The sequence below is a fragment of the Macrosteles quadrilineatus genome, unplaced genomic scaffold (assembly GCF_028750875.1).
Source record: "Macrosteles quadrilineatus isolate MER2022 unplaced genomic scaffold, UCM_ALF_1.0 Scaffold_3__2_contigs__length_128488019, whole genome shotgun sequence".
Taxonomy (NCBI): Eukaryota; Metazoa; Arthropoda; class Insecta; order Hemiptera; family Cicadellidae; genus Macrosteles; species Macrosteles quadrilineatus.
Window position 1 is genome coordinate 112479622 of NW_026542596.1, and position 16097 is coordinate 112495718.

The 16097-nt window shown below is 35.0% G+C and overlaps 1 protein-coding gene across 1 annotated transcript; it reads left to right on the forward strand.

The window, feature by feature from the left end:
* Nucleotides 1–328: 328 nt before the first annotated feature.
* Nucleotides 329–12710, forward strand: LOC128989475 (prostatic acid phosphatase-like). The gene is made up of 7 exons (XM_054411369.1): nucleotides 329–526; nucleotides 3734–3832; nucleotides 5229–5468; nucleotides 6398–6472; nucleotides 8331–8451; nucleotides 9370–9572; nucleotides 12135–12710. The coding sequence occupies exons 1-7, from the start codon at nucleotides 434–436 to the stop codon at nucleotides 12276–12278; spliced, it is 975 nt and encodes a 324-aa protein (XP_054267344.1). The 5' UTR covers nucleotides 329–433; the 3' UTR covers nucleotides 12279–12710.
* The last annotated feature ends 3387 nt before the right edge of the window (nucleotides 12711–16097 follow it).

Here is a 16097-nt window from a genome sequence, read left to right on the forward strand (position 1 = left end):
TTCCTTGTTGTGACCATTGATCTCTATGTAGTAATAATAGAGATCGATGGTTGTGACTATTTCTCTTGCCAATAGTTAACCCAGCTTACATAGGCCTACTCATCGCACTTTACTCACACACACAAATCAGCACAGCTGGTCATTTACTTTATTGTCTATTGTCATCAATCTAAAAGTCAATAATAGTATTTACTCTGTATCGTGTCCAATGTTCCAGCTATTTTATCAGCTGTTTTCAAACAGCTGGTCAACTCTTATCAAGAAGCTGTCTAGTTTACTTGACCTTTACTGCTGCCTTTAATTTAGTTGAGAAAATTCATCTCTTCTAGACCCATCACACAATGTTTCCTTGATTGTTTTTCTGTAAATTATTTAGTGTTGTTATTTTATATTTTTGTTGAAGTCTTTATTTTTAAAATAATATTCTTAAACCATGAAGTTTCTATTAATCTTAGCTTTCAAAGTGTTGTTTTATCTACACGTCGATTGTGTTGTTTCAAGTGAATCCGTTATTTTCGTAAACTTGGTAAGTTGGGGTTTTTATACGAAATTATAATCACCATTTTCGCATATTTTGATTGTGAACAAAACATCTTAGGTGTTAACTCACTAATAAACTCCTGAACGAATTTAAATTAACTATACAGTAAAATAGATTTATGCGAAATAACGGTTAATTTGAAATGTAATACAGAACAAATGTAATGGAACAATCTAATTTATGGAAATGTAGTTTAAAATACCCCCGCCGCAGCAAACCTGCAGACTAAGCGAATTTCCATTTGACTGATTGGATTTACACTGAAATGTCTACTTAAAAATATAACATTTATTCTTGATTTAAATAGAATTAGTTTAACAAGTACTTAGGTTTGCTGCATCAGGGAGGGTAAAACTGTTTTTTTTTTTTTTGTAAAATGTGAATAGTTAGTAAGAAATAAAAACATTTTCCAAATTTGATCAAAATATGTTCATAAACAAGCAAACTACAACAGTTTACTTATTCTCCATAAGAATAACATGGGAATTTTAAATGTACAATTTTTTGGTATTTTCTCCGTAACCATTAGGCGCATAATAACGCTTCAATATACTAAATTATTTGTTTTTTTAAGCTCTACAAAATGGTTTGGAAAGAAATTGCTAAATTTTATGTTTTTTGGGTCAAAAATGGGAAAAACCTATTTTTACCACATAAAACCCCAAGTAAACCCCCGTTCCCATGGTCCGATCATGCTGGATCGCGAACTCGTTTGAATAAACGTACGTTTACACGTTTGTACCAAATTTCATCAAAATCGGATCATTTTTGCTCGAGTTATCGTGCTGACGGACACATATATATATATATATAAATATATAAATATATAAATATATAAATATATAAATATATAAATATATAAATATATATATATATATATATATGAATTTGAACGGATGGTGTTTTTGGCCTCTAGGGACCTCAAAACGAAAAAAAAATCGGTCCCGCGTCCAGGTCTTACCATGAGTACTACGGTAATAGCTTATTCCCTATATGGGAAATTCGCTAAAAGGGGTAATGCTATTCATTGTGAATATTAATTTTTTGAGACAATTATTTTGTGTTGATATTATAATTGACTATACTCATCGTACTATAGTACTGTATGTATAGTATGTTATTACTGTATGCAGATGTTGCTATATAGTATTTTACAAAAAAACTGTTTTACTTTCTAAAGCTATTTTCAAAGGTTGGACGTCGAAGGTGGGATATCACTGGACACATACCCATTGCGCTTTGCGGTCAGCTTTTTGACAAGCGCTAGACACTCCAAAGGTACAGTTCCATTGCGCGCAACGGTCACTCAGGTCATCGAACCGCATCTAATCTATTAAATTATTCCTTAACGCAGACAATAAGTGACGCTAGGAAAGATTCATCGGCATTTGTTTATTAATAGATTGGTTTACAATTTGACAAGGATGTTTTCTGTAGCATGTAATCCTTAACGCACGGTAAAATTAATAAATTAATCCAAACAGTATTTTTCATATTGTGTTGAATATTTTAAAACGCTAAAGAGCAGATTTTAAATACCTCGACAAAGCAAAGAATGCTATTTCTGTTCTATGCTATTTTGTAAGATTGCACTTTCAGAACATTCTACAGTTAACAATCAAAGCTACATTTTACTCATCCGCTAAGCTACAGTATAGGCAGTATAGGCACGGGGTTTTTTCAAAAAGAAAATTCTACAAGGCTTATGTTACCATTTGGAATTTTGTACTATGGGTCTTTAGAATGATATCTCGGTCCAGTAAGTTGTTGTATAATGTTTGTTCAGTAGGATAGTGTTAAATCAGAAAACACCCATTTGGAATTTTGACTCCTAAAGATAACCTTGTAGGCTTTTTATATTTATTGTTTGAATTGTCAATTAACACAGAAATAGAAAAACGGTTACTAGATTATGTCTCATTCCCGATAAGGATTTAAATATAACGGAAATATAACGGCATACAATACACATTTCAGTCCACGATCATGGCTGCCTTAAAGTACAATAATTAGCGAGTTGTGTACAGTTACAAGTACATCATCATATGGAACTTTGGATGATTGGTATGAGTTTTTACATAACTAAAAAGTAATATCTCATATTGGAAAGTTAGAGGATTAGTGACGAGTGAATGTGAGAAAAACTCATTTATTTAATTGAGAGGTAGCAGAACAGTTGAAGTCGAAAATAAATCAACAGAGTAATATTTTGACCACTGCATGGTGCGTCATGGGGACTGAAAAACGTCTGCATTCTAATCAGCTGTTACTTATTTATTTGCAATGTTTACATTTATTCCGAAAGTCAATGTTGTTAAATAAGGTTTCAAAATGAAATTTAGCCTATTTATTTAATTTTTTTGATTTCCGTTTTTATAATGAGTGAAGTAACTAGACGGGGTAGGGGCAACTTGCAAGACGTGGAAGAGTATCCAGGAATTCAACTGACACAAGAAATGTTGAAAGAGGTAAGGCCTAACTATGAAAAAAATCCACAAGCTCACAACCTGCCTTCAAAAGAACGCTGGAAAATGAGTTGAGTGTTGTTTCTCACAATCTAGGTCCTCTTAACAGCACTTGCATGCATTGTGGCGCATTTAACTTCGCAGAGGAGGTCACAAATGGTCATTTCAACGCATGTTGCCACAATGGACTCATTAACATGCCACAACCACAAGTAAATGACGAACTAAAAGAACTGTTTTTACATGATTCTAACTTCATAAAAAACACAAGGCAATACAACAGTGCAATGGCTTTTGCGTCGTTTTCCGCTACACAATTATAGAGAGATTCCGGGAAATGGGCCTTACTGCTTTAAAATTCAGGGACAAATTCATAGATATATTTCTGACTTACTACCGCGAAATGGGGAGTTGCCTTCTTATTGACAATTGTATTTCATTGATATATCAGAAACAACTAATATACGACTCCACCGGAAGGAAACCCAAGATATAAAACAAAAAAAACTGTCAACTTTAAGTAACATTAAATTTATAGTTTTAAAAACATATTTAAAGTCGGTATTTGTCTTTTTATATAGGCTACTGTATAATTCTACTGTAGTCTAGATTAGGGGCCATGGCCCCTACAGACCACTAGTTTATCTTAAAACTAAACGTCCTACTCATAAAAAAATTAAATTGTCGTTTTACATCAATTGTTTCTATAAAAGTTGCAACGTTTCAGCTGTGGAGGCACGGGGAGAGGACTCCAGTAAGCTTTCACTACAGCAGCCCTTACCATGACAAGAAGTACTGGCCTGAGGGACTGGGGCAGCTTACAAACGTAAGTTAACAATTCTGGCTTTTTCTCTGGCAATTCGTCATTATTTAGTGTACCACCATGGACATTAGTATTGCAGGAATCTAATTTCTTTAAGTTCTTCAAATCAGCGAGTGTGTCAGGTTTCTGTAAACAATTTGTAAGAATTGAGATCTGGTGACTGGGGAGACCATACGATACCTCCGTGAAATGAGATTTCCGCGTCAATATTTTAGAACTAAGTCTACTGGTTATCTTTAATTTTGACGTGGAATCACTATTTGTGAAAATGTTCACCAACCTATTTTAGAGATCTCCATGAACGTTCAGTTCTGAATTTCAGTCAGGTTGGGGGAAGGACGAGTTTATTTATGCTTCCTGGAGTAATGTAATTTACGAGTTTTTCCAATTAGTAAAGTACTGCACTACTAAACATTTTCCGGAGAATCATATTATTTTCATCTGACTTTAGATTTTGGAAGTGTCTTAAAATCTCTTTCAGTAAGATCAAGGACTTGTTTTACTTTCTTTTCCTCATAGGTTTCATTCGATTCTGATTTCGTTTGTGTTTGGGATTTCGTGTGTTTAGATGGAATTTCATTCATAAGGTTGACATAGGTCCAAGTGATTAGTGTCCAAGTGATAAGTCCAAGTGATTTACTCGAATGATTGTTTGAGTGGGCTGTATCTTGCATTTAGGGTAGATGCATTGACGGGTTTGTTAGAGGGGATCTTGTTTATTTAGTTAAAAAGGGTTTTACCGTTTTACTTATTTGATCACATCCAATTTGACTCTGGCCCAATACCTCTAGAAAACATGTGATAAAGACTGTCATGTTGCTGGCCTTACAACAGGTATGTATATTGTAAGAGTTGTTTAACTTTGGTTCTGAAAAATTGCTATCATTCAATTCACTTTTTCCAACATGTCTTGTGTTTAAAACTCCTTCCGTTGTGAATTGAAAATTACTATTCAATCTAATTGGCCTCAAAAGAAAAGGCCAGTCAAAAATAACTGTTTACTGAAAACAACTATTTACAACTCATTATACACAAAAAAGATCAAGTACATATTGAAACAAAAAGTTTAAAATAAATTGCAAAATTTAAAAAATGCAGAAAAAAATCTGTTAGTACACTACACTATACTTACAACCTTACAACTAAACACAAACAAAACTGAACTAACGCTAGACTCCACCACCAAGCTAGCAGACCAGGAACCAGGTAAGAAGTTCGCGTCAGAGGCTAGTGTATTTTTTCAAATTTGTATGGCCAAAGTAACTTGAGGAGTTGATCCACCTCCAGAAACTTTGTGTAGTTTTGAACACAAGACACGATGGAAAAGTCCAATTTATTGCAACATTCCATGATCATTTTGGGATATACTGGTACAGTGAGATAGTTGGAACATTTGCAGACAGGCAAGAGGCAGCAGTACGAGCTAGGCCGGTGGCTGAGACAGCGCTACGACCACCTTCTTACAGACCAGTACAGCCCAGACCTGGTGCGTGTCCACAGCACTGATGTGGACAGGACCCTCATGAGTGCCCAGGCCAACATGGCGGGTATGTTTCCTCCCAAGGGTCGTCAGGTGTGGGAGACGAGTCTTCCCTGGCAGCCTGTCCCCATACACACTGCACCCGAGGATGTAGACAGGGTAGGTACGACATCTTCAAAGTCACACTGTCAGTTATACTGTGGGGCCATGTTGGATTTGGAAAACCGATTCGTAAATTCAATACACTGTTTAAAACTTCTCGAAATAGCGATATCATCATCAATAGCTCAGCCTAATCGGGTGATCAATGATCAATGATCAATCAATGATCAATTATTTAAGATGGGGACGCCACTATGTGCGTATTTTAACCCAAATATGAGTGAAGGATGAGTGTAGGATGAGTGGCGCGATCTTGTAGTCTTGTTAGTGACTAAGGCCGACATGTTCCTTAGACACAGCTGTTAATTAATAGCCCATACAGCTAATGGCAACTAAGGGACCTACAGTTTATAGTGGAATCCGAACCACATTTTTTCCTTGTAATTTACGAATTGGTCTAATTATCAGGATAGTAATGCGGATAGTCGTAGTACTCACTATTGCGGACGTTAATCCACACCAGGGAGCATCGCATCCACAGTGCATCCCTATAAATATCCACAATTCGTGACCTCCTAGTAGCTGGATTACAGGACGACGCCAACCGCCCCAGTCTGTCGATCGTCCCGGAAGTTCTTTACGGTATAGCTTCTTCTCTATGGGGAAGTTCGCTAAAAATAGTATTTATTAATATGTTTGCTTACCTTTGTCTGGATTAAAAAAGAGGGAAAGAAGAATATTTTGTCACAAAAGGATCCCAATGGCTAAAAAGGATTGATATAAAATATTTCCCTTCTAGGAAAGACAATGGTTTTGGAAATACATTTATAACAAGATAACAAGGGTTTTATAACATACAAGAATTTATTTTCTAAACAGTTTCGTAGCCCTTAACTGGTTGTAAGTAGTGCGAATGATACCATTGTCTTGTTTAACCATTTATACATGTCTTCATGTTTTGTTAATTCTGAAAAACACTATAGCAGAAAAGTTCTGCTGGGGACGGAGGCGTGATTGACTTAACGTATATCCACGATACCTGGGATTCGCTGACTATTGAGGTAGGCCTAGATTAAATTGTCAAATTGGCATTTGATTGTAGCTTTGAGCGAACGATTTTGATGAAAAATTAGTATGTCGTCCTCTAAACTCTGAACAAAATGGCACAAATCCTATTTCGCTCAAAAATTGCTATTTCCCCATAAAAACCACATAAAAAATCTGATTTATGGAAAAACCCGGGTTTTATTAAAATTAATGTGTTATGGTCCCTATAATTAATTCTAAAAAATAGCACAACCCCCATTGCTGAAAAAATTACGATTCAAAAGTTACTGCAACCTTTGAAATTTTCCCTATAAAATATCATAGCTACTCCTATCGCTTACCCATGATAAAGCTTGTTGACAAGATAATGTAAGAAAGTATGCGCCAGATTGCTGATACAGTTTCCTACATTCGATCAACTGTTGTAGATCCTATATTATCATGTAGTCTAGGCGCTAGGCCATGTCCGGTGTGCACTTATATGTCCCCTAAGTTTTGTTGCGGGGTTTTGTTTAACACCTATGGGAGCTAAAAAACAACTGGTCACGAGGTCCAAATCATGGTTGTTTGGCCGCCAAATTGCTAGATTATTTTCTAACTAGTGTACATTGCAAAGTATTACAGGAGTTATTTCAAAACTAATAACAGTCATATTTACATTGAGTTTAAAAGAGTCAACTCAAAGATTACCGGTGTGTACCTCAGACCATGTTTATCTTCGTTATTGATAAACCTAAAGCATTCCGGCCGGTTTTCTCCTCAAAATGCCTCGCTGTACAGGCAACACAGGTCATTGATAGAGGGCCAATTGAGAACGAAAAGTCGTTTTGTTTTGGGGTAGTGTTAGGGTGCATTTGTAACCTAATAGTTGATATTGTCCAGGGTCAGGTGCTGACTGTGGTGAGTTAAGCCTATTATTAAGCCAGTGTTCTGTAGCTGCGGTCGTTATCACGATTACACCTCCTGTCTATATGTGTCGTTGTCGTCGTGTCGGAGGCATAAGAATAAAACAACAAATAAACAAATTATAGCTATAGTAATACCAGAAACAAAAGAACCCTCAGCCGTTTCGAGCCGCGCAGGTTTCAATGGTACGGCCCACCTACCTGCGCGAACCACGTGATCTTTTCGTTTCTGCGCAGGTTGTTTTGTTCGTGGTATATCTATACACAAAACAACGATAAATGCACAAATTTAAGTTACGATCATGCTAACACGACCCGTCATAGCGACACAAAACAACGATAAATACACAAATTTAAGATACAACCATACTAACACGATCCGTCTTTTGGGGGTTATGTTTACATAAACTCAAATAGTAAATAAATGTACTCAATGCGTTTCATTGAATTGAAAAATAAATAACAGCAATTAAACTATACAGCTGATCAAAATGTAAACAATTATGTTCTTCATAAGGATAACATGGGAACTTTCAAAGCCACTGGGGGCAGAGCCCAAGGGACTTTTTCAAAAATGTAAGGCCAGTTTGCAAATCTACGCGACACGCTCTTTCCAATGAGACGTCAATGGATAAAATCGGTTAAGATATGGCGGAGGAGTTCAACCGACAAAGTTTCATGTAGCGTATTAATTATATAGATACGTATCTCCATAACCAATGGTCTGATTTTAATTTTGCAAAGCTGATTTTACTCCTTAACCGAAAGCAAACAAACTTTGTCATTAGAATCATCCTCAGAATTCGGTCCATGCAGATGGGAAGAAAACGTCAGTATCCAAAGTCAATAGTGATAACCAACTAAGGATACATATATTGCAAACTCTGAACACGATTGATCTTAAACAAAATATATTAGGGCGATGATGTTAGTTAACTCGTGAAATAATAATGTAAATTTATTTCAGAAGAGAAATGGCTATTCCTTACCAAAGTGGGCTGAGCCCATTATGCCACGATTGCACGAGATTGGAAAGTACAGATTTCTCATTGAAACTTGCACGAAGAAACTAGGCCGTCTTAAGTCAGGTAATATCCAAACCCCAAGCCTACAATGATGAACATAATTTCAAAATATTGAAAGACTATAATGGGTAGCTCAGTGTTTAAGTGCTCACATAGTAATCAAAAGGTTGCCGGTTCGATCCTGAGAATAAGGACGTGTAGCTTTTTGATGGTTCGAAGCTGGACCCAGCTGCCCTTGATCATTAATCTCAAATGGCCCTGACTAATGAAACAGCTAATCTTAGTCAGTAATAAAGCTATACAAGGCACTCCATTCCACAACCATCCTATCCTTCATTGATATTTGAGATAAATCACGCACATAGGTGTTGTCCCTACTTCAATTACTGATACTAATATATAATTTATCTTTCCATTGGTTTCCTTTTGTGATTTTTTTACATTTGCTGAGTTTGCGTACTATACAGGAGTTTTATTTTAGGGTCTTTCTCACCTAAGAAGATCAGGAAAAAACAAAAATTTCATAACCTTAACATTTTTTCGTTGCTGTGTAAGATTGCTATAACCCATTTATTTGCTTTTACTTGATTCTGTTGTTACTATTCTGCGTGTGAATTTTTGCAAAGTGGTGAGAAATATCATTCATAACCGTAACTAAAGTTGATTTTCCTCGGCTTCACCTCGTACTTGAAATTGACTCTTGTTATGATCGGCTTCACCTTTCACGTGAAATTTAGTGTTCATGTGTTCAACTTTGCCTCCCACGTAAAACTTGAGCACGCTCCTAATATGCAACTTTTGGTACTGGTAATACCTATACTATTTTTCGCTAACTGTGAGAGGAAATTTCCGCAACAATTCGGCAAATAACATAAACTTACAATCGCCAACACACAAAGCACACAGCTGTTGTTTTCACAAAGAACGTTTCCCAGAATTTAAAATTCGTTGATTTCGAAATGCATATTTCTGTTGAAACAGGTTTACTCATCGAAGAGATTGTAGAAAACCTGAGGAACAGGACGGAACAGCTGAGCAGTAGAGTGGCCAACATCTACTCTGGTCATGACACGACTATCGCCAACCTCCTACATACCCTGGGGGTGTACGACGGAGAGGTGCCTCCCCTGGCCTCCTGTGTGATGGTGGAGCTCAGGCAGAACCACGGCCGACACTTTGTCACGGTATGTCGTGTGGTGGGAGGTACGGTTGTCTAGTGGTCAATCCGTGGGCCTTACTTACTGGAGGTTCTAATCCCGAGGAACAATGGCTTTCAGTAGCTTAATAATGTTTTTACCCGGTGGTTAGGAGCAAAACTTAAGCACTAGGTCCAGCCTAAGCCAGATAAGATAAGGAGAACTTTGTGTTTTTAAAAGAATGTGAAATTTATATTTATCTTTTTATAATATTTGTTATAATTTTATTTTGCAATAGGGACGCCAGCTACCTAGGTGTGTATTTAAACACAAATCTATATATAAATCCCAAAGTATCAACAACTTTTGACTAAACTAAAAATCCCACTATAAACCATCCCTATAACCACAATCCCTATAAACCATCCTTATCTATCTATCTATATATTAATAGGCAAGCATGTTTCTTTAAAACCTTTTTTCTCAGCTCGTGTGCATCGCAAGGGAAATCTACGCATACTGTTAGAAAGATATTTGCCTGTAGATGTGCAGAATTCCTTTATAAATTAAAATAGGCTAAAAAATAAGCACAAACAACGAATTTGAAAACTTAAAAAAATTAACATGGACCAACTGGGTTGCCATGATGGTGACGAAATAACAACAAAATGTAAACAGAAAATCAAAACAAATGGAAGAAATCCCAATCACATGTTTTATTTACAGTGTGGGGAGAAAATAGAGAAGTCTGTACATTCATTATTTTTGGTCGAGTTTCGACCACAGGACGACCACTAGTATATTATAATACGTGAAGGCGATTTGTACGAAACACTACTCTTCAGTTAGTAATGGACGGATTTTTACAAACGATTTGTCAAAATGAAGAATTTTTTGTGTAGACACCCCTTTCACCAATTCCTGCAATACAACAAGTCCTCGGGCTTTGCCCCACAGGCCATCAAAATACCAATGTATTTATTGAAGAAAATATGGTACTTTCCTGTTAAAGGGAACATTCATTATTATCGATGATTTATTTTCGATATATCGATATTTTTGTTTTCCATCCGATATATTGATAGTAACAAATTGAACCATATCAGCTGACAAGTACGATATAGGATACAGTAAATAAATATTGTTCAGTATCAACAAACGATAAAAAAAATATTATATTGAAATGAAACTGTTCTAAACTAACCTAGCCAACCAAACTTGCTGTAAAATTTCAAAATTCCGTTTGATAGCCTAATCCCCATATGCCTTTTCTGTTATCAAATGGAATTTTGAAACGGTAACTTAGCCTATACAGCAAGTTTGGTTAGTTATGTTAGGTTAGTTTAGAATAGTTTCATGTCCTAATCCAATATACAGGCTATTACTTTTGCCTAAACAAGGTTGGTTCTTAATTTGTAATTTAAATGCGTATGACGATATTAAAACAGATGTACCAATCGTGAAGTAAAACAAAAATATCGATATATCGAAAATAAATCATCGATAATAATGAATGTTCCCTTTAACAGGAAAGTACCGAAAATATAATGTTGACTTAATCAGACGAATAATTTGTATTAATTACAGCTGTTCATAGTAAATAGATACACATAAGAGCATTCGTTTTCAGTTTGACTGACTGGAGTAGAGTGAGCGTTCGTTTTAAGTTTCGATAACTGGGGTGGAGTGATTGATTATATTATCTTTGAGTTGAATCTTTTAAGTCATCGGAAATTATGACTGTTATTCGTTTTGAAATAACGCCTGTAATATTTTTCAATTGCTCGAATTCGAGCAAAAGGTGCACTAGTATACTTAAAATACTCGTCATGACCCGAAACCTTGCGCAAAACTATCCATTATTTTATATAAGGTCGTAATTGCTTTCTAAAGGGAACTTTCCATATACCTAATGTTAAAAATAACACCAAGCTGTACTTATTTGTATGCTATTACCTTATTAATTTGTTTGTATTACTGTATTCTGTATTTTTATTCCAACTTAACTTAACTAATCAATATTTTTATTAATACTTATAAAGTTTAACGGGGTGAAGCCCGTGGGTTAAATCTTTGACTATTCAGCTAGTATAAGAATGGTATAAGTAAAGAATGAGCGTAGAATGGTAGAATGAAGTGATATGATCTGTGTAGCTTTGTTCTGAGTAAGATAAAGCTGTTTAATTAGCAAGAACCATTTTAAAAGGACTGACGGTGCTATATGATGAATATCATTGCTGAATGTCATTATCTGCGAATACTTAAATATTTTAAAATTAAAGGGCTACCTTACGATGGTAGGTATTTAAGCTATGAATGGAAATGAGTGTAGGATGATTGGCACGATCTCGTAATCTATTGTATCCCTCCAAGTATAAATTTATTTTCAGGGTTAGGAATGGTAAAAAGTAAGCAGTCACTGCACCGGTAAGAATTATTCTTCCATCTCCATTTCAATCACCATAATCTCATCCATATCTATATTTTCCTATCCAAATTAGTTTCGCAAACTTTCTTTCTCATAATCAAAACCGTTTAGCAGAAGACCAATCTTGGACTGCTGTGTCGATTTTCAAAACAATCTTCTTTTGACTTCTTTGTTTTTTACAGATTTTCTACCGCAACTCCACCACCGAGGACCCCCATCTTCTGACACTTCCTGGATGTGCTCCTGCTTGTCCCTTGGACAGGTTCTTCTCCCTCACCAAGCCATTGATACCTGAGGACTGGGACAAAGAATGTCAGGAGTCGTAGAACATCCACCTGGTGGTCATGTATGCCACTAATGAGTTAAATACTTAAATAGGTAAAATAAGTTACCTTAGTTAAATTGCCCTTTTCAAATACACTGACAGAGTAAATTGTTCTAACGATTCAAACGAATCTTGTTATTTTATAGATTTTAAATGCTTATTCAATTTGTATCATTTTGAAAAGTAACAATTTTTCATAATGTGCATTTTTTCTAATAAAAAAAACTCACAGGTTTTGTGTAACGTAAAAAGTTAATTTTTACTAACTAAATTATTTACTGAACTTTACAGGGTTTACTTATTTTGTAATTATCTGGTTCATTGAGAAAGGTTGTACTTGTTCAAAACTTAGGAATGTAATTGTAGCATATCACAGTTACACCAATTATGTTAGTGCGATAATTCATAATTATCATTGGAAAATAAATATATTCCACTCTATTGTATTATTAATCAGTAAAACCCCTTATTTTACTCTCACGTATATTTTTAACCAATTCTAGAGTTAAAAATATAAATAACTCAAATCTGACCATTTTACGTCATAATAATTCTAGAAGATACCATTGGCACTTTATGTAATGACAAATTTGAAACAAAAAAGTTATCTTGAAACTAAGGTTAAAATATAAGTTTAGTACACTTTACATTACATTGTACACAAATGGCCTATATACTTAAAACCAGGGAGTAAAAAAATTAATTAAGCAAAAAAATCCCTTCTAAAATAGCAATAGCTTCTAAATACCTCATGAACAATTTACAGGCCTAAGAATGATAACGGATAAGTATAACTATACCCATTTACTTCTCAATATAGTATAATGTACAATTATTATGTTTATTGGGTCTCATTCCCAAACACTTTAGGGTAGCGAGCTGGTCTAGCGGTTAGATTGCGGGACTTCGGTTCCAGAGGTCCCGGGTTCAAATACCACCAAATCACCAATGTATTTTGATTTTATCCCTGTGATAATGCCGCAACCCCTAGGTCTAGCCTGAAGTAATGCGAAAAACAATTCCGGGCTCGTGCCTAGCGTCTTAAAAAAAAGAAAACAAGCTCCCAAACACTTTCCCAACCCCATTTGCCACGAAGGAAGATTTTCCCCATCAGATTTTAGAGAAGCAGATAAAACAAAGGGAGATTGCTATAAGCACATATCGTGGAAAATATTGTGGAAAATATGAGAATCACATTGATATATTCAATATCAGCGAGCGGCGTTGAATGTTAGGCCGATATTCTCTTCCTTCCTGCATTTTATTATCCGTACCGCGTGTTTGTATCTACCATCTTGAGATTCCAAACATTAGCATATACACATACAACATTTATCAAAATTGTAAGTAAATGCTAAATAATCCTTATTATTCTTATGAATAAGTTTAAAACAACTTGAGGTTGTTCTCGATTTACGGAGAGAATGTTTACTATTTGTTTCTTGTAACTTGTTTAATCAAATTAGAAACAAATTTGAATAAATAATTCACTTGTCACCAAATGCCGTTTATGTATTTACTAGTGTACAGGTTGCTCGAATTCGAACAATTGCTAAGTATTACAGGTGTTATTTTAAAATGAATAACAGTCATAATTTCTGATGACTTTAAAAGATTCGACTCAAAGATTATGGAAATACTCAAGATGTACATAACTGATTGATATAATCAACATTTCTTGTAAATATTTTTTTATTTTTCTAAAGCCAATCTTGTTTTTTAGTGTTTTCTACAAATAGACTTACTTATAGCCGCATTAGGTTGTCCATAATAACGGTAATAATAAAAAAAAAACATTATTTCTATTTCTTCTCCTGGGTGGTGTTCTATTACTTTCCTATGTTCCAATGATTACTAAGAAATGCAGCACAGTGTTAATTCAGTTTTCTTTTTAGTAAATAAAATTATCCAGGCTCTCTCGCTTTTTTCCATTGTAATATTTACGCCAACCCAAATTCAAATGGTAAATATTTCATTTTAACCAAGTCAGTAAGTTTTTGTACCAAACTGTTAAATTAGCAAACTTATTGACTGTTTACAATCAACATATTTTCTTCTTCTCACTTTTAATTTCTTACAACAGCTGGAGTTTCATTAAGGTTTTTGTTTCCCAAGTTAATCTTATGGAGAATTACGAAACTTTAAAGGGCCCCAGGGTTTCACTCTCTTATTATTTTCCTAAAAAGAAAGTTTCCTGCACAACTTCACGTTACGCTCTTTCCAATCACACCAAAAACATGTCAATCGGTTCAGTAGTTTCGGAGGAGTAATTGTCACAAAATACCTGCTTGCGTATTAAATAAGTAATGATATCATGTGTTTACTTTGCACAGCTGTTTTAGTATGCAATTAATACAAATGATTCGTCTGTTTAAGTAAACAAAATATTTTCTTCATAATTAATACATTGGAGTTTTGATCGCCTGTGGGGCAAAGCCCGAGGACCTTTATTTCGGGGTGTCTACACAAAAAATACCTTACTTGACACATCGTTTGTAAAAATCCGTCCATTATTAACGAATGAGTAATATTTCGTATAAATCGCCTTCACGTATTATTAATAATTGTAAGGGTGCAATTACCATCAATTACACGAATTGGCTCAACTTTTCAACTTAAGAACACCTATTTGGAATGTATAGTGACATTTTAGAGATATTTTTAGCTGTAGATATATTGGTTTGTGTTATAAGTATTCTTTCATTGAAGTGACTTGTATCTTACTGATTTGCTATACAGTACAAGTTTTCAATTCGATGGAGGAATAGTAAAAATGCGTGAGTTATTCTCAATAAAACGTTAATTGCAGTACATGAGTTAGCCACTGAAATTAATACACTTATTTGACTCCGTTTGTGGAAAATTGAGACAATTTTGTCTGAGCTAAAGTGACTATCTTGCTGCTTTATGTGCTGTGAAGAAAGCTATCTTAAGACCTCACTGAAACTTGTTATCTGTTTTGCTTGGAAACCGTCCTTTGAATCTTGAGGTAAAAATTGAGAGTCTCTAAATAGATATACTGTATTATACAGATATTGTTATGTAGTTTTGCATAATTTGGAGAGAATATGCGTTTTTAAACTCAGTCATCAAAGATTATATTATTATTCAGTGAGTGTGCTTTGGCGATTTTATTTATAACTGTATTAAGCTGTTAAAAAAGCTGTATATTAAATTTAAATTACTTGTATTAAAGTTATTCTTATGGTAACCAAATTTGGGTTATAATTATTATTCTATAACATTTTTCCTTAGTTAAAGAATGGACAATACAGTTAGTTTTATACACCGACTAGCTGGCCCGACAGACGTAGTCATGTCCTAAACTTGTGGTTTTATGTCAAATGCTTGTTCATTTTCAAGATCCTGGTACATTTAGGTTGGAGCTCGTTCGCTGCGCTCTCTTGCCTTTAGGTTAGCTCGTTCGCTACGCTAACTCGCCTCCAGGTTGAAGTTCTTTCGCCACGCTCACTCACCTTTTGGTTGCAAATTAGCTGTTGTCATAAATTACAAAAAAAAAAAAAAAAAAATAATCGTGCTGCACCCTGTTGGCAAACTTATTAACTTTTTAATGCTATTGAACATTACAGAATCAAATTGCTTGGTTGAACCAGCTGTTAAGATTCTTTAATTCCATTTAAATATGAGTACTCATAAGGTTAACATGAGAAACTCCAGAGCCACTGGGGCGGAGCCCTTTTGACGGATCTGCACCAAACTTCACACAAACCATCATTGAATAATGCTTAATAATGCCTGAAAGTTTCATTACAATCTGTCGAGCGGTTCCGGAGTCCATAAAGGACAAACAAACAAACAA

Coding starts and splice junctions, on each gene's coding strand:
- LOC128989475 (XM_054411369.1), top strand. CDS start 434: ATGAAGTTTCTATTAATCTTAGCTTTCAAAGTGTTGTTTTATCTACAC. Junction 5,469..6,397: donor CACCCGAGGATGTAGACAGG/GTAGGTACGACA, acceptor ACACTATAGCAG/AAAAGTTCTGCTGGGGACGG. Junction 8,452..9,369: donor ACTAGGCCGTCTTAAGTCAG/GTAATATCCAAA, acceptor CTGTTGAAACAG/GTTTACTCATCGAAGAGATT.